A 20248-nucleotide genomic window follows, 5' to 3' on the forward strand; every position below is an offset into this window, starting at 1 on the left:
CTTCTCACTGGTCACATGGCAAACTCAGTCTCTGTGGTTCAGTGCTTTACTACATTGCGCTGTTTTCTGCCAACCTTGTGCCTCGTGAGCCACCATCCTTGGGCAGCTCTTTGCTACATCTTCAGCTCTGATCCTGGGTACAACTACTCACTCACACACTCTCAGCTTAGGCCATCTGGTCTGGGTAGTCCCAGCAGCACCTCAGCCATGGACGCTGAGCCCTCTGATCTTCCTCTGACTTACACAGTTTGAGACACTCAACATTGGCACAGAGCAGATATTACATGCAGTATAGCCATCTTTACATGAGCACGCAGACTATAAGCAGTACAGACGACATGCAGCACATTACAAAGGGGTTTACAATGGTAGTTGTTATATACTTCGTAGCTACTCTAAAAGCAAAGAGTAGTGCTATGAAAGAGTAGCGCTATGAAGCAGCCAACACTAGATGCGTCATAGCATCGTTCTCAGGAATGGCTCCCAGGATTTGGAATGCTTTGCCCCCAGAAACGAGACCGAATCCTTCTACTGCATTTTTTAAAAAAGAAGTGAAATCTATTCTCATGGCTAATTTTACCTGAACTATTTATACATCCCTGTAATATATATGCTAGTTTGTATTAGTTACTACTTTTTATTAGACTCACCTATATTTTTCTATGCTTGTTTCTGTTGACTTGCATCTGCCCTGTAAAGCGCTCTGATACCCACAAGGGTCTTGTTCGCGCTATACAAAACCTTCTAGCTGAGCTGCTATTCGACATGGCTAAAAGACATTAACAATGTCAATAGCTCAAATTGCCAGGATATGTTAGCTTTGCCAATGCGTTTTATATAGATCTCCACTAGCTAACATTCTTTCCGAGCTCCTTTGTCTGGTCCCTTCCCATTTGACTAGGGCTGGCCTCACTGATTCCTGGGCACTAGGCCACGTTCTGCAGAACCTTCCCACTGCGAAGTTATGACCTGCAGTCTGCCTTTATCAACAAGTTGCAAGCATGCTTCGCCATGCCAGACAGCAAAAATCAAACTTCCCTGTCGGAGGGCCGGGCGAAAGTATGTGTGTCCTTAAACTGCTCCGGCCAAAGACAAATCGAGGAGGCCGAATGTGCTTTTCTATTTTGGCGATTAGTCTCTTCTTTTGGGTGAACAGTTAAACAAATAAAACAATAGTCTTATGATGGAGGTTTTTGGCTTTATAGTCTTCTTTTTCTCGTGACAATCTTCCTCTTGTTCTTTTCTTTGCAGATTTGAACTTCCGTGGAGTGTCGTCCCTGGTATGCCAAAAACACCCAAAACACAAGGAAGGCAGGTGAATGACAAGGGTCTGGTGTGTTTGATCTTAGGAGGGATAGAATCCTTCACCACACCCAGAGATATCTTTGTGGCTGGCGCATCACCTCGCACAGTCGTCAGGGACTTTGCTACTCATGTCCGCCAATAAGGAGCGCCCTTGGAAAACTGTAGTATTCTATAGTATTGAAGCATTTGGATAGTGCTTACCACCCTTATGTGGGGCACTGAAGTACCTACCCACACAAATACCAAGCTAAATTGTTTAAGGTGTGTGTCTGGGAGTGTGTTGTTTTTGTTTTGAGCGTATACAGGACGTGTGTTCATGGCGTGCGTGCGTAATGCATGAATTTCTATTGTGATCTGTTCTAGATATGAAGCTCTAAATCAACTGCACTGTACACAATTTGGAAAGAAAGTCACGGGACGCTATGCAAAGCTCCAATATTAGATCTTCTTTCTGTGATAACAGCCTGAAGCCCATTCGATGTTTAAGCCAGTGCTTAATGGGTAAAATGAAAAATAAAAAAAGCGAAGTACTGGGGCCCATAGGTTTGCTTAGAAACCCACAGCCGGTGCGATTGAAGGTCCTGGTGCCAGATACCAGGGTTGCATAGTGTTGATTCGACCTCCTGCCTCAACAATTCGCAGACACTATCTGCCTAATATACTCTCACGGGTTGGTTTTTCATCCCTTCATCACTTTTTCTGTCTTCCTCTTCCTCCTTCTTTGCCCCTTTTGTGTTTTTCGTTCTCTTGCTCTGGATCAAAGTCTGTGGAGGAAAAATAAACGCCAGTCCCATAAAAATGAGTGCCAGTGGGGCACACCTGCAACCACCGGCTCGAATTAAGCACTGCTGTTAGCATAAAGCAATTATGACTTTTTATTTTCCAAAAGGTCTAAGGCAGTGCCATGTGCCCGCAGAGTACACAAAGTCTTACTTAAAAACCAGTGCTTAATTTGTAGTTGTAGGTGGTGGATGCTGGCACTCAGTTTTGGGGATCAGAACTCAGTTGAAATCATTAGACTTTAACACAGAGCAAGACAGAGAAAACCATGAAAGCGCAAAAGAACAGTGATAAAATGAGAAAGCAGAGATAGAAAATCTGCAATAATCATATACAGAAACAGGAAGTCTAATGCGGTGGAAGAAAGAAGCATGAGGTGGATTCAAGGCTATGCAGATTTAGGACTGGGCAACCCCGGCATTGGCTAGCACTTGCAGAAGGCTCCTAAGAAAAAATAAAAACTCTGGGCCCCTGAATTATTTCCTTTTTACAATATAACCATAGCTTAAAATGTCAAGAGATCCACTTTTAGAAATTATCTTCACAACGTTGGCTGTTGACGCAGGAAAAGTGGGTTGCCTCTTCCATTCCACAACCCAAAGTGTGATGCGCTTCCGTGGGCTGAAATAAATGTTAAGCATAAATGTGTCTTTTATTATACAGCACACAAACTCAATTAAAGTGCATTGACTCTGGAGTCTAGAGATGAGGGATAGCTGAAAGCGCAGAAATGAGAAATAAAAATAACAAGCATTGGCATAGCCAATAGGTCTCGCTTTTGGTACCTTATAAGTATTTAGTTATGCAACTGTTGCATGGCTAAACACTTATAAGGTCCCAAAGCGAGACCTATTGGCTATGCCAATGCTTGTTTTGTACTGCATGGTAGTCTCGATTTAATTTAGTTTTTTTTTTTTAAATGTATTTATTCTCCCACATTGTATTCCTAAGGAGTGTGGTATTTTAACTTTTCTCTCTGTTGATGGTACACCCGGTATGCATCTTTTATCTTTGAATGAACATGTTCGTTTTTCTATAACCATGGCTGCCAAGGTTTCAGATTGCTACGTGTGACATTTTCATAATTTCACTGTAATTATGAGTGACATTTCACCGACTAGGAGTGACACTTTCTCGCGAGCAAAATCAAGTTATGAAGACGAGGGAAACGTATAAATATCAGTTATTACACGCATTATGAGCAACAAGATAATTGTCAAACGACTTCCATTTATCAGACTCATGTCTAAGTACGTATACTTAGAATAGTACAAATATCACAAAGCTCCTTTGCAACATATTAAATCAAGGCTCTGAACACTAGCTCAGGAGCAATTTCTTTTGCGGTTGTGTGGTTTTTGAGGCTTGTGCTTTTGTGAGGCGAATGCTACAAGCCTGCACAACACATCCAGCTATGGAAAGCCATACGATTTGGCAATGGAGGTGTTCAGACCTTTCTCTTGTACAAAATTGACCTGCGGCGGTGTCTTTATTCAAAATTACAGGCTGTCACTCAGACCAGCGGCGGCCGACCCAGATAAATAGTGGAGAAAGCAGTACGGAGGGGGTGGGGGGAGCGCACGGTGGGAGGTTTAATTAAAAAAAAATAAGACTTACCTTGGGCTGCCGGCCACCTTGCGCTCCTCTGCTTCCCTTTCCTGGTCCCAGCAGTCCCCAGGGCAGCATCACTGACTTCCCATCTAAACCCCTTGCTGCTCTCAAGCATGAGAGCAGCGTGGGGATTGGCCTGAGCGGGCTGGATCAACACTCGCTCAGGCACAGGGAGTCTGTGCTGTTTCTCCAACCCTGCTGTGCAATACAGCTGGGCTGAAGAAACCTAGGTTCGCATGTCAGTATGGCCGGGCTAAGACAGCCAGCCAAACTGACATGCGCACTTAAAAGTGCACCTCCCACTTCTCCCCCTCCTCCCTCCAATGGCCCTGCCCTTCCCTGCACATGGTGGCTCAGCCAACAGCTGAAAAATAAAAAACAATAATAAAATATCATTTTATTTTGCAGCTGCTGGCTCTGAGACAGTGGGGCGATGCTCCTCCGCCACTGTGGAGGAACCGCCACTGGCTCAGACTGTGACTAAGAATGAAGAAGATAAGCCCTCTAGTTCTGCATGAGACCCAGGCTTTCCTCTGTGCCTCAGATGTCACAAGCTTAAGGAACACTAGGACAAACTTTTGGTCCCATCATTTTGCCACCTGCAGCTATGCAGTTCCACAAGTGGGACGGTCACCTAAATCATATGTAACTTAAATTTCACCAGTATAATTCACGTAATTTTGGGAAGTTAGCATTATGTTTGTTACTTGAAATGACACCAGTTGTGTGATTAAGCTCCCACTCGTGATAAAAACCTAGCGTAGGAACAGCCTGTACAACTAGAACGTTAATGACTTTAGTTGTTAGCCATTGTGTTTTGTTGCACTATTTTGTTTTAGCTGGAACTGTGTCTTTGCGGCAAAATTTGATGTGAAGGTGCATTTCACACTAAGATATAGTGGTAAATAATGGATTTGCATTTCGCATAACAATGCATAGTTTCGCAAAATTTTCCCAAATCTCATGTAATTAACCAAATTTCTTACACACCGACTTACTTGTAGAAGAGTGACTACTGGATAATGAGGCAGTGCACACTTCAAGTCTTAGAATATCACGCTAGATAATTTTAACACAACTGCGATAGGAACGAAATATAATATTGCAGTATTTCCAGGTCCTACTAGAAGGAGAAGCTCAGAGTGGGTAAAGCAGACAAGAACAAGTCATAAGAGGATCAGAATGGAAGTAGGGTTTTGAAAGGGAAAGGAGAAAGAACACATGTGGAAGGACACCCAGCTAGATGCAACCTTCAGTAGAATCCTGGGAACCCATACAATGAGCAAAGTTGGCAGTCAACAAAAGAATGAAGATCACACTTCCTCTCCAAGTAGTTCACCTGGTGAATCAGAAGTGAGGGACCCAAAACATTAAGGATCCACCACTGTTTCATTGTGCCCCAGCAACCAATGTATGATCTATCAAAACGTACAGACCGTGCGTGTCTTGGCGGGCTCATGCGCCTATGTTGATGAAACCTGTAGCATTTTTTTTCAAGCCCCTTATCCTTCTGAGAAACATTGGACAGGAAGACGCATCCTGGTACACAGGTCCAAAGGGGGAAGCCTCAGCAGGATGTCCCTTAAAACTCTCAACATTAGCTGTGGAGCAGTGCCTGCATTGGGCAATTATTTGTTTGCAAGGCATTTGCATTGAAGAGACGCCGTACCAAGGTGCCATTAACAAGTTGGCTTTAAAAAACATGTTTTTACCTTTACAGGTGAAAATATGGAGGGATGTGAGAGGACCTACCACAAAGTCTGTAGTGCAGCCATGTGATTGAAAAACACTGGGGCATATGCAGTCAAGGCCTGAATGACTATTCCCACATGGCTCTTCATTGCCCCACATCGTTTTAACCATATGCATCTGCCCCTTGTTTGACCCATTTAGATTATTTGGCTGTAGAGGAATGTCCCAAGCAGATGACCCACAAAAGCTCATCCGGCAAGAATAGAAAGCCTCATCATCTACACTGAGGCAAAGTCAGCCTGTAGGCAGCCCACCTATGGGCGATTGCATTGTAACTTTCTTAAACGGAGAGCAAGTAAGATTGGGCAGCTAGCCGTTGATTGTTGGGACGCGACTCTACGGCAGATTTGCATGTTACCTTCTTCTGTTCCACCAGCGGGGATACATTCCCAGAAGTAGTTTTCGATGTCAAAGTATCTCTTAAAATAAGCGCCCGTGCGGCCGCGAAAGTGATCGCGATCAAAGATCAAAGCGGCGCAAAAGTGAAAGTAATCGCGGTCAAGCGCGGCGTGCGCGCCCGCGCACGTGCACTGTAGCTCTAGGCTGGCCTGGTAGCACTTTTTGGAGCCCTCTCAAAAAGTCTCGCCAGACCAGCGAATGCGCTGGGTCAGGCAAGACCTAAAAACAGGTGCTGACCAAAGCATTAGCTCTGGCTCTGAGATTTAGATAAGCCCACACTGTTTTTAAAGAACATTTCAGCAGCGTGCAAACTTGACAACCTCAACAGTTTTAGGAAGTCTGAAATTGGCAACTGCACAACTAGGCTGAAAAAAGTTTTAGTTTTAGTCTGCTCACACCTCAGAAAAAGTAGAGGAAAATAAATGCTCGGGTGGCGGGATAGATCCTTAGTGTGCAAACAATTTGAGAAACCCTAGCATATATATACAGTGTTCTATATATATACGGCATATTTAGACCTTGGCGTGTGCAATTTGCTTTCGGGTAATTACACGTATTTCAGGAAAATTAAGAGAAATTATAGAAAATTCAAATATGGTATATAACATTATATTTTAAAGTAAAATGCACCCTTGTGTTGATTTTTTACACAAGGACGCACTTCATGCTAAAAAATACCACCAAAACACAGGTACTGAGAATGAAATTTGCGTTTTGCTCATTCAAGTTGTTTCTGAGCTATAATTTTTGAGTGAACATGGTGCAATTGCACGACGAGACATAATTGCATCATTTTGTGAATCTCAGGTTACATGCGTATTGTGAAATTCCAAAACTTACGCAAGCATTATTGAAATTTCACACCGGCTTAGTTAGAAATGCAATGTCGCAAATTTTCCAGATGAGATCATTTTTCACTTTAATTAGACCTGCAGATGATAAAAGTAATATGTATACTTATTGATTCTAACAATTAGGTGTTTGTAAGATCTAAGGCACTCATAAAACCATCCCATACAGTTGAATATAAACAGGGTTTTTGCCCGTGGTGCACTCAATTGATGGGAAGATACACCCTACTCTCCTAATTACAATCCTAGCATTGACCACTAAGGGTTAACCTCATGAGGCACACGCAATTCTTATCACCAAATTCATTCCGAGTATACAGTATAATGAACAAAGAGAGCTTCTTGTCTTGACTTGTGGGTTACATTCCAGGCTTTTTCATTTTCATTAGACCTCCTTTAGCAAACACGTGTTTTGTCATCTCGGGGAAGTATCCCTACAACTTCATCAAGGCTAGTATGTTCAAATTTCCTCTGGAGTTAGTCCTCATTCGCGGTGTGAAAATCCGAACCAGAAGTGGTCAGTTCGTTGTGCCTGTAAGACGCACGGATGCCAAAAGATGGTATCCTCTAATGCAACAATGCGTAGTTGTAGTATGTGACTGAGCATTCTCTCTAATACGAATCGCAGAAAAATCCACAGTAACGCGTCTCGTACTGCTTCTTATAAAGATATTATCGGAACCTCTCTATTTGAATAGATCTAAAGCCCCGTGGGAGTGTAGTCCATTCACAGGAGCGTTTATGTGGTGAGTCCGGGAGAGTCGGCACCAGAAAAGCTTGTATTATCTGAATGAATTTGATTATAAGAATTGCTTGTGCCTCATCAGGTTAATATGTATAGGTATACCACTTAATGATTGTGTTTAATATTCTTCCACTGATTTCAAAGTGAGAGGATTTATGTGACAATCTTGCTGCATACGGAGTGGGGGGTGGGAAAGGAAAGGTTTTCTTCTGACAAAGTAAGTTCTATGTGCAAATATTTCAAAATGTATCAGAATTAGGAAAGCACAAATGAAGCACATTTTTTGTAATGCTGATATATGGTGGAAACAAATCTTTTAATACGATAATAAAAAAATACACTAGGCGATGCCATTGCCACGTATCATTTGTACACTATATGGTTTTAAAAGTAAAACTGTTTGTGACACGTAATAATCGTTTCAATGGGAAATGTGTTGTCTGTAATGGCAGTGCGCTGCAACACCATGCATACTCCACTGTACGACACTACGCCACTCCTCTCCATCCCACTCCGCTCTACGCCACTCTACTCTACAACACCACACTACACTCTACGACACTCCATTCTGCAACACTTTACTCCACTCTATGCCCCTCCACTTTATGACATTCTATGACTCTACTCCACTCTATGCCACTTCATTCTACGCCACTATATGCTGCTACACAACTCTATTTCACTCTATGCCACTTTACAACACTTTACTCCACTCTACGACCGTCCACCCCATGCCATTATATGCCCCTTCACTCTATACCACTTCACTCTATGAAGTTCCCTCTATGCCACTTTACTCCACTCTACGCCACTTCACAACACACTACTCCACTCTTTGCCACTCCACAACACTCTAGGCCATGCTACACAACTCCTCTATGCCACGCACCTCCACGACACTCTATGCCACTCCAAACCACTCCCCTGTACGCCACTCCACTCCACTCTAGCACACCCCACAACATATGCCACTCCACTCTAAGGCACTTTTCTCCACTCTACATAATTCACTCAATGCCACTCCACTGTATGTGACTCTACTCCACTCTATGCCACTCTACTCCACTCTACGTGATTCCATCTATGCCACTCCACTCTACACTATTCCACTGAACGCCAGTCCACTCTGAGACTTTACTCCATTCTGTGCACCGCCACTGTACGACATTCTACTCCACTCTATGCCACTCTGCGACACCACTATACTCCACGCTATGCCACTCCTGCTACATCACTATACTCCACTCTATGCCACTCCCACTACATCACTATACTCCACTCTATGCCACTTCCGCGACACCACTATAATCCACTCCATACTACTCCATAACACACTACTCCATTATTCCATAAAACTCCATGACACACTACTCTACGACACTCCACGCCACACCACTAACTTTAATCCATGCTGAACAGCAGCCACGCTGGTGTACAACATGACTAAAACACAGCTTTAGCTTAGGTGAGACCTATTGACTTTTCCAATGCTTGTTAAACAGCAGGTGTGAGAGGGAAAGTGTTTCAGAGGATTGAGGCCCAGGACCGAATATGCACTTCCACCTTTCCACTCTCAAACTTAAAGGAGCATAAAGTTTGATATTATTCACAATAAAGGCTGCAGTATTCCTATTGTGCTAACAACACAACAGGCAAAGACTAAAACAAATTGTGCCGCTAACGTTCACTTCCCAGTTACTAGCTGTCTGAAGTAGCCTACCTCAGCTGGAACTGCCAAGTTAGATTTGTTGGCAGACCAAGATAAATGAATTCCTTTGAATTAATTGGTATGGTCTGCCAAAAAATGATTGAGGAAAGTAGGAAGGCCTTTATCTCAATTGAGGGAAAGGAAAATCCTTTTTATGACATGCAGATGAAAAAAATAAGCAAACAATTCTGATTTAATTTACTGGTGCTTCCAGTCCAGAGCCACATTTTGTAAGTAAGACCACTGGAACAGGACAACCAGCAATCCCCTAAGACCACTAAAACAGGATAACTGCCCTGGTCATAAAACCTGTAGAACAGGACAAGACCCATAACGGAACAATTCAAGCATATAGCATTCCAAAAATCAGCTCCTAAAATTACCAATTCTCTACCTACAAATCGTACTTTCGTGGAAATGGATTTTGCAGTGCTCAACTCTGTTCACCTAAAGCAGTGTCACCAAATCCTTGCTTTTACTAAAGGTTTGGGCGAGATGCTAAGATGACTCACAGAGGATCTTCTGTGGGGCAAAAGATGTAGTTCAAGGGAGAGCGTGGACCCGAAACATGGCAATGGCACTATGAAATGTGAGAGGTGTCAGAGAGGCCAATCAAGACCCCACCTCCCTCGAGGTCCGCTTTCCACAATCTCCATGGGACCACAACCCAAGAACAAGATCCTGGTGAGTGGGTGAATCTCAGCATGCCAAAAGAAGCATCCATCTATCCGAAGGCCACAGCGACCCTGGGAAGAGCAACAATAGGTTATAGAGTGGACTCACCAGTGGGGAAGTAGGGACACAATGCCAACTTCATTAGCATACGTGAGGGATGGGAGAGAGTTAGAACTTACCCAGCACCCAGAAAGAGGTCTAAGATCTAAGGGAATGGGGCATTTGGTTCTAGTAGTCCATTGAGTGGAGCCTGGAAATACACTACTAAGTATCTTTGGCTCTTCCTGGTGCCTGGAAATGTACTTCAAACCTCAAGTTATAGTGGGTCTTTGGAAGAATTATGTTACTTACCCTGTACGCATCTGTTCTTGGCATGTATATCTGTAGATTCACATGTTTTGCATACTCCAGCCATCTAGTGTTAAGTCCAGATGTTTGCAAGTTGTTTTTCTTCGGAGAAGTCTAACAAGGTAAGGTGACTCCTCCTTTCAGTGATAGTGTGTATGGGCATCGACTCCATTGTTCGATTGTTTTCCCACAAGAGGGTGAGAATGGAGTAAGTAATTGTAGTACAGAGATGTCCATGCATATGTAAAGTGAATAATAAGAACTGAAACAACCACAGGTGTCCGGGGAGGGTGCATGTGAATCTACAGCTCTACAATGCCTAGAACAGATGCTTACAGGGTAAGTAACAATTTATTTGAGTCATGTTTGCTGTAGATACACATGCTTTGCATAGATTGTATAGCAGTATTCTCCCAAAGCGGTGGCTAACAAGTGGGTGTTGCAGTTGTTCGAAAAAGTGTTTTAGCACTGCTTGTCCAACATTAGCTTGTTGATATGCTAATACATACACACAATAATGTTTGGTAAATGTGTTTGGTGCAGACCATGTAGCTGCCTTATATATGTCAGCTATGGGAATGTTGCCTAAAAAGGCCATAGATGCTCCTATTTTGCAAGTAGAATGTGCTCTAGGAGGTATCGTAAAAGTTCTTTTAGCTTTAACATGGCATGTTTGAATACATTTAATAATCCATCTAGAAATACTGGACTTAGAGATAGGATTCCCTTTATGAGGTGGAGCAAATGCAACAAAAAGTCGTTTTGTTTTGCTAAAATCTTTTGCCCTATCAAAATAGTATAATAATGCTCTTTTGACATCAAGTGTTTGTAGCCCCCTTTCTGCTACTGAATCAAGTTCAGGGAAGGACACAGGTTAACTCAACTGATTGGTTAATATGAAAAGCAAAAACAACTTTTGGTAGGAATTTTGGGTTTGTACGAAGAACAACTCTGTCTTTATGAAGTTGAAAGAAAGTTTCTTCTAAGGTGAATACCTGTAGCTCACCAACACGTCTTAATGAATTGATAGCAATTAGAAAGGCAACCTTTCAAGAAAGAAATTGTAAAGATTAATTGTGTAGTGGCTCAAAAGGTGGACCCATAAGCCTTATGAGAACAATGTTACGGTTCCAGACAGGTGCAGGTGGTAGCCAGAATGGCAATATTCATTTAAAGCCTTCCATAAAAGCTTTAATTACTGGAACTTTGAATAAGGATAAATGTTGTCTGTTTTGAAGATATGCAGCTACTGCCACAAGGTGTAGTCAAATGGATGTGTAGGCTAAGCCAACTCACTGTAGATGCAAACGATAACAAATAATATTTTGTATAGATGCATCTATCTGATAAGATTTGTTGTTATTACAATATATCAGAAACCTGTTCCCCGTTTGCTGCATAACATGTTCTAGTGGTATGTTCCCTTGCTTCTTTAAGAATTGTCATACAATCTGGTTGTAGGTTTAGGTATCCGAACACTATGACTTCAGGACTCAGATCGATAGGTTGAGCTCCTTGGGGTTTGGATGTCTGATTTATCCATGGATCTGTGTGAGAAGGTTGGAAGTAAGGTGCAGCTTTTGGTGTGGAACCACTGAACGTTCATGTGGGAGCCACTAGAATTAATGTGAGTGGTGCCTGCCTGAGTTTCCAAACCAGAAATGGAAGGAGAGGGAGAGGCAGAAAAGTGTAAGTAAATATCCCTGACCACTTGAACTATAGGACATTGCCTTTGGATAGATGGTGTGGGAATCTGGAGGCGAAGTTTGGGAATTTTGAGTTCGCTGCTGTGGCAAAGAGGTCAATCTGTGGAAACCCCCATTTTTTGAAGTGTGGAAGGAGAACCTGGGGATAAAGTTCCCATTCATGTACTTGTTGCCGAATTCTGCTGAGGAGGTCGGCAAATTAGTTGTGCATCCCTGGAAGGTGTTCTGCCAGAAGATTAATTTTGTGATGAATTGCCCAATGCCAAATAGTTTGAGAGAGGCGTGACACTTGAAGAGAGTGTGCCCCCCGCTTTTGTACATAGTACATAGCTGTCAAATTGTCCGTACGAACTAGGACAACTTTCCTTATGAGGTGAGGCTGAAAAGCTTTTAGTGCTAGATAGACAGCTAAAAGCATTTAGTAATTGATGTGGAGACTCTGGTGTTTGGTGTCCCATAGACCCTGAATTGTTAGATGCTGGAGATGGGCACTCCAAACTGTGAGAGATGCATCTGCTGTTAGCACGATTTGTGGAATAGGGTTGATGAAGGGGCACACTTTTGAGTGTTCCACCACTGCAGAGAGCAATTAGTGCGGCTGTCTACTAACGCTAGATCTGTTAATTGACCCTGCAATTGATTCCACTGACGTGCTAAGCATTCCTGTAGAGGGCACATGTGTAATCTTGGGTGAGGCACTACTGCAATGCATGATGCATTCACTCCTAATAGTTGCCTGAAAGTTTTGATTGCTATGTATTGGTTGTTTTGAAACTGTAGTAATAAAGTTTGAACGTTTTCAATTCTGTCTGCTTTGGGAGAGGCTAGAGCTGTGTGAGTGTTTAGCATCAATCATAGATATGGTTGCAGTTGTGAGGGTTGAAGATGGGACTTTTGTGCTTTAATTGTAAACACAATTGATGGAGGTCTTTGGTAGTTTGAGTGTGTTGTAAACCCTTTTGCTGTGTTGGCTTGTATTAGCCAATCGTCCAGATATGGGGAGACATGAATTGGTTGTCTTCTTAGATGAGCTGCTACTACTGCTAGACATTTTGTGAACACTCTGTGTACTGTAGAAAACCTGAATGGGAGTACTTTGAATTGATAGTGATATCCTGATATCACAAATCTTAGATATTTGCGATGTGCTGGGTGAACAGGAATGTGGATGTATGCATCCTTTAAGTCTAGTGTTGACATAAAGTCGCCTTGATGTAAAAGGGGAAGCACTTGCTGAAGCGTGACCGTATGAGGACACATAAGGATCTGAGGAATTACTTTCGGTCCTCATCTATAGAATGAGCTTCGAAAGGAGCCTCTATTGGATGGTGAATAAAGTGCTACCATTGACTTTTCCACTCCTGTATCCTTGTTCATTTTCTCAAATGACTCATCTACTTGAGGTCCAAAAAGATGAATTAGACATTAATTTTCCCTCTCGCACTAATTCTTGTCCTTTTTTCTAATGTTCTTCTAGGAGGTATTGGAGTAATTCCTCCATTTCGTCCCAGTGGGCCCCATCATAACTAGCTAATAGGCCTTGTGTGTTGGCTGCACGCCAATAGTTGGTGGATTGTGCAGCGACTCTTTTCCCTGATGCATCTATTCATTTAGACTCCTTGTCTGGAGGTGGTGCATTTGCTGAAGTCTGTGAGTTTGCTCTTTTCTGAGCGTTGGACACAACTAAGGAATCTAAGGGTAACTGCCCCCTAATAAAAAGTGGGTCAGAGAGTGGAGGTTTGTATTTTTTGTCAACCCTGGGTGTTAATATGCGTCCCTGTAAAGTGTCCTTAAAAATGTCATGAGCATGGGTAAGGATTGAGTTGTTCTATGTGTATTTCCTATAGTTTCAAATAATCATCCTCCTCTAAAGATTCCTTGTGTATGGTATGAAGCAGCCCTGGAAATTAACTCCTGGAATGATGTGTTGTCATCAGGAGGTGATAGTTTTGAAGGTTATAAGTTAGGATCATTACCTACAGGTGGATCAATATTGTAATCATTCCATGGATCTATTGGTGGGGGACTATTGTCATCCCCATCTTCTATATCAGGCTGTGTATGTAGAGAACCCTGTGGTGTGATGTCTAAAGGATTTGAGCATGGTAATGGTGAAGATGGTGGAGGGGATTGAGGGATAGGGTGGAAAGGGCCTGTAGCAATGTCCTTTTTAGAGGGATTTTGTAGGTTATTTCCTCTGAAGCAATCTTCATTTTGGAAGATGTAGTTGATATTGCCAATATATGTCCAGTGTCTGGATTAATGTAAATGTTCTTTTGCTTAGGATCCAGTTTTTCCTGCATAGTTTCTAGGATTGGTTCTGGAGGCTTTTGAAGACCATCCTTTGATTTTGATGCTGACATTTTCGGTGCTGAACTGGATCTGTCTAGTTTATTCTTTGGATCCAAAGCTTTTGGTGCCGAAGGTGTTTTGTCTCGGCTCAAGCCCGAGCTGGAAGGCTTGCTGAGCTGTTTTGGTGCCAAGCCCGAGGGCGGGGCGTTGGAAGCAGTATCTCGGTGCGGACCATGGCCAGAAGGTAGTGCTGGCCTGGAAGCCTTTTGTTTGATGGAAGCAAGTTTAGTGAGCAAAGGGGCTTTGTTACTCACGGCACCCTGTCCGGCTGGAATGTCTTCAGTCTCTAGCTCAATTTCTAGTTCAGAATCCAAATCTTGGATGGAGAGTGCCTGCTTTTCTTCTGCTGCTGACGCTTCCACCTCTTCCTGCTCGGTATCTTCTCCGAAGATATCCGGGGTGTGTTCAATGTTCTGCTGCTGCATGTCCCTTCGTCGAGCCTGACGGTCCTACAAAGTCTTTTTTGATCTGAACGATTGACAAGCATTGTAATCTTCTTCCTTGTGCTCCGGGGAGAGGCATAAGTTGCTGAATTTATGCAGATCGGTGCGAGGATATTTAGAGTGGCACCGAGGACAGAATTGGAACAGAGTCCGTTCCATAGGCAGAAGACTCTATGATGTGTAACGGAGTGGAAGCACACCGACACGGCAAGGCCCAAAGTCCGCCAGTGATGTCTTCTTGATCGAAGATAGAGAGTTTTCCGATATTTTTTGACACACAGAGGATAGTGAACCCATACGAAACAATACCGACGAGGGTACAGTGCATTCCGCAACGAGGAGATCCCGAAGTACGGTTAGACCTGGAGCACCTCAAACCAGGTCCAAACCTAATGGGGGAAAGAAAACAATCCTACAATGGAGTCGATGCCCATGCGCACTATCACCGAAAGGAGGAGTCACCTTACCTTGTGACTAGAAAAGACTTCTTCGAAGAAAAGCAGCTTGCAAACATCCGGATCCAACACTAGATGGAAGGAGTATGCAAAGCATGTGTATCTACAGCACACATGTATTGAACATTTAGTTTCCAATATAAATAAACTACAGATGGGAAACAGAAGAGAGAGGTAGCACCCATGGATGACCAGGAAATAAAACCTCATATGAGAGGTAAGAATGATGGGAATATCCAGCAGTACTTTCCTTTTCAATGACCTTTAAGTTAAGTTGGAAAGAGGAGGAAACAGGGAAGACAAAATGCAACAAGTTGAGGGGTGTAGTAGGGATAATCTGACACAATGGTAAAAAGTTTAAATAGGCCTCAGTGTCCAGACCAGACGAACTAGATAATTTTTGGAGCCCGGGGTGCAGGTGGTGCAGAATGAAGCCACGACACATACACAAATTAGGGAAATGGCAGGATCTTGGACACCAGATGCAATTAAACAAGCATTAAACAAGAGGGAATCCTTGGTGGGTAAAAAGGATGGCCAAACGGACGGTATTTAAACAGCTTAGGAAAAGTATTACTCTATAAACTGCATGCTTACATTATAAAATAATAGAAACATAATTAAAATTGTTTACTTATGATATTAACCTAATGATAAGATAGCATATAAAACCATATTTTTTTACTAACCTGGCATTTACTATATTGCCAGCGCTGAGCTCCACCATTTCTTCAAATCCTACTGCATATATGTCAGCAGGACAGCTCTCGTCATCTGCAGGAGAATGAAACAAGGTTTCTGTTTACAACAACATGTCATGCTCTGTGATCCCATTATTTCTCATTCCTTGCATCACATTTTGGAAGTGCACTTTATTTGCACATTTAATGATGAGATCACAGACTCTGCAGCTGTAGCTAGCACTAGAATGCTCCCAGAGTGAAAGCACACACATCACATTCAAGCAGAGAGACCCCAGTCACACTACAAAAATAACATAGTAATCAGGAACGAGCTGCAGAAACATACCCACACTAAAGCAAAACAGAAGCAAAGATTGGTTCCAATGCAATTCTGCTTCTGTCAAATAGGTCCAAGACAGATAATCTAACTGTACGCCTTCCAGGCACTACATTAATGGCAGAAACATTGTTAACGCAATGTATAAAGGCTGAATGTGGCAAAAGACTTGTTCTCATTTAACCCCAAGGTTAGTACTGGTATATGAGTGGTCTGGGTCCTATAAATAGATATGCAGATATTTCACGACAGAGCAAACACTTACTCATGCTCAATGCCGGTCTTGGCCCAAGGTTATTGCTGCTTTCTTATATAGGCTGAATGTGGCAAGAGACTTGTTCTCATTTAACCATAAGGTTAGTACTAGTATATGAGTGGTCTGGGTCCCATAAGTAGATTTGAGGATATTTCCCAACGGGTCAAACACTGACTCACTCTTGACGCCGGCCTTGGCCCCAAGGTTATTACTGCTTTTTTTGTGGGGGAGGGGTTTGCCCTGCCTCCTTGTGCCCCTCCATCCCATCCACCTTATCCATGGCTTTTAGTTAGATGCTTTATTGCAGCCGGATAAATGTCCATCAGCACCGAATGACACCACACAAAGTCTGCATATCTTATGAAGTAATATATTCCTTGTTTGTAAGGAATGTGTATTTGTATATGAGTGGAGTTAGCAGTACAGTTTTTAGTAATTTGGATTTACATTGTGCCCCAGCCACAAAGGCTGGTGTGCTTGTCATATCACAGAAGAATGCACCAGGTTATTACAGCAGGTTCCCTGACAAGAGGGCCAGAGATCAGCCTTTCCTGAAAATGTTCTGTGTGAGGCTTTCCTTCTGCAATTCACCAAGAGTAGCACTTATTCAAAGACCTATATTGGGCTCCTAACTTGTATAGTATGTTAGTGGTGCCAGATTCCTAGAGAAATCCCCAGCAGTCAGTCTTCCCTCAGGGTGGCGATTCACTGCAGGTGAAAGATGGACCCTAGAAACATACTTTTTTATGGAGTGCTAGGGTCCTAATACGCATTACTGTCTCAAAGGGCTCTCTATTACTGTCTGTCTAGTCACTGGGGGCAAGCAGGACACATGAATAATGGATGGATTAAGAGAGTTCCTGGAGAAATTCCACATAGGGTAGGACCGAGGTCTAATCAGTCTAAGGAACACCACTATCGACAATAAGGTTCTCAACTTTGTACTCAAAAGACACTCCTTGTAATGACTATTTTCCTGGTCCTACAAAGAACTGCTGCTTACCAGATGGGCAGGAGGAGAGAAATTTATGAGGACTTAAGACAGTGGTGGCTCCTTCGCTAAGGCAGAGGAGCATAGCCCGAATGCTTTTAGCGGAGCAAAGAAGGAAAAATAGAATAACTACACAATGTTATTTTATTTTTCACGCTGAAGCAGGTTTTGAGACAGGGCAGGGCTTGGCTGTCAATGCAGCCAGCAGGGGGAGGAGGAAATATGTGCACTTAATTGCGCGCGATGATTTGGTCAGCCATCTTGGGCCGGCAAGACAGTCATGCGCACTTAGCATGTTCTCCACCAGGCTGTAATGCACAGCCTGGTGGGGAACATGCACAGGCTCCTACTGCCTGAGTGCCGAACCATGGCGCACAGACCAATCACAAAGCTGCATTGCAGTGTTGTGATTGGCATGGGGAACCTGTTTGAGCTTCCGGTTCCGCCGTACCACAAGGACGAGAGACGACGATGGAGGAAGAGTTTAGAGTGTTATAAGTAAGTACTATTTATTTTTTAAACCCTCCCCCCTCGCAATCCCCACCCCGCCACCCTCATTCAGTACCAGCCACGACTGCGTAAAGAGGGGTCATAGTCCCATTGGAAGAAGTGTTAAGGCACAAATCAGTTCACTTTTGAAACCACCATCTGGGCCTTGGAAAAGAAAATGGGGCATAACTCACTAAGAACTCAGAACAGAAAATAAACTTCAGGGAGGCCCTATAGGGCAACCACTATACTGATCTAGTGCAGGCCCAGGATTGCTAATGTGGTGCTACAATGAGTAAATGTTGCCCAAGTATCACACATAAGGACTGCATGTAAAGTGGTTGGGTAAGTGAGTGGGCCTTACCGGGCACTTACATTAGAGATAACTTAGGTGCCAAAGCAAATGCATATAAATATCTTACAACATCACAACTCCCCTCTGCCCCTGGCTTCACTATGGCAGTGCGCTAAGGGATTAGTCACTGTGAGGCGTGAAATGAATTGAGCTGAGTGAGGAGAAAATTCACAAAGCTCCAAAATATAAGATGCATAGCTGGGGTGGAAAATCTATCCAGGTCTTTGGCTTCAAATTATGGAACTCTCTAACTTGGTCTATTTGTTCGGTCACAGATGATTTGAAATACCCTACACTCCTCAAAATGTAGTTTTCTTCCTGTAAGTGCTGTTCAGATGCTATATGCCATTCTGAACGATGCCTAAATGAGCACCAGGGGCCTCTGTGGATAAGCCAAAGCGATTAAAAAAAGAAACTGTATGAAACAAAATGCTGAAGTTACATCTACACAAGGGTGTGAATGCACCTTGAAACAAGCTTTACGTTCAAGGGTGTTGTGAATCACCCACCATACCAGTTTAAGCTGTCACTGGACAAATTAAATATTTTTTATGGCTCCTCTTTAAAGAAAGAAGCAGAAGCTAATAAATTACAGTGTAAGAAAAACACCATGGCCACATTGTGTGGTGGGGGCTAAAGGGTGGCAAAGAAATCAAACATGATTACAGATAGAAAGAGAAATTATGAAAATCATTAAGAAAATGGAAGTGAAGGGCAAATCACGTGAGAGCGTGACAGAAGGGCGGAAAGAAGAATGCAGAGAAGGATTGAACAAAAAAGCAGGAGAGAAAGAACAAAGAAGGTTGGAAAGAAAAAAAGAGAAGAGAAGGAAATGAAGAAGGAAAGAAGGGAGCTTTGCTTATGGGAACAATTTATGTAGACCTTCCTTTAAAGGGTCAGGATTGCCTGCTTCCCTCACTCACTCGCTCACCAGCAGCTATATAGCTCAAAGTAGTGGGTTATTTTATTCTCTGGGTACGCGCATGTTTGAGTTAATAAAGGATAAGCATTCAAACCCGAGTTTTGAAAAGAAAAAGAGGTATGAAAGAAGGCTAGAAGGTTTAGACACTTGTAGCAGATGAGGGGCACTGAAGCTGCAGGTCATCAGTAAATAAGATTTAAATGAACAAAGCAAGAAATAGCACGCAAAGTGTTGATATTGTTCTTTAAGTGACTCCTGAGGCTGTGACACGCGATAAGAGGGATGACTTTGCCGATCTTTAATGATTGCATCTTGACAAAGTGGAGGCTCTTAAAGTTTAACTGTAAGTAATGCAGAGCACCCCAATGCCAATGCACCAAAACCAAACCCCTACCCTACACTTCCAGTAAGCATCTAGGATATGCCCTGGCTCTGAAAATTCAGGTTGCTGGTCCCGGTCTCATTGGGAAAGTGATATACGACTGGTTACATAAAATGGAGGCACCATAGAGATAGCCCCCTTTGGAAACATTGCAGTTTTGAGTAGTGTACTACAATGTGGGACTGTAAAAAGGAGGGGATAGTGAGTTATTTAAATGCGGATTGTGAAATATCAAGAACTCACCTAAATTGTGTTTTCCCAGTCCTGCAGCGTATTGTGAAAACCCTTTGAAGGTTCACAAAGGACATATGACTGTTGTTTACCAAGTGAACATAAATGCCACCTCTAAGAAAAGCTTTCTTAGAGAGAGAAAGGCAGTCAAGTCACTAAATCCAGAAGCCCTCATCAGTAACAAACTGCCCTTGGAAGGAAAGGAACCCGTTATTGAGAATGCATGTCCTGCACACTCCAAGCCTCTACTGCTTGATGAGGGAGGAGAACCTGATGCCATGGAAACGGCTGCCATAGAACAATCTCTACTACTGGGCCAAGTAACATGAACATCAACCTCAACTTACCTGTGTGATGTTACAGGCTAACCATGCCCCTGGTGATTATGTTAAATTTATCTGGAAGAAAGTAAGAGATGTTTCAGCTAGCCTGCTCTCCGAGATGACTCTAGGTATGCCTAGAGTCTCACCTG

The 20248-nt window shown here is 42.9% G+C and overlaps 1 protein-coding gene across 2 annotated transcripts in view; it reads right to left on the bottom strand.

The window, feature by feature from the left end:
- SYNJ2 (synaptojanin 2) overlaps nucleotides 1-20248 on the bottom strand; it is a 583647-nt gene that overhangs the window by 199023 nt on the left and 364376 nt on the right. For both annotated transcript variants that reach the window (XM_085612162.1, XM_085612163.1), the window contains one exon: nucleotides 15820-15904. In XM_085612162.1, the coding sequence (XP_085468288.1) occupies nucleotides 15820-15904 (85 nt within the window). The remainder of the gene's footprint in view (nucleotides 1-15819; nucleotides 15905-20248) is intronic.

The sequence above is a fragment of the Triturus cristatus genome, chromosome 6, assembly GCF_964204655.1.
Source record: "Triturus cristatus chromosome 6, aTriCri1.1, whole genome shotgun sequence".
In the NCBI taxonomy this organism is placed as follows: domain Eukaryota; kingdom Metazoa; phylum Chordata; class Amphibia; order Caudata; family Salamandridae; genus Triturus; species Triturus cristatus.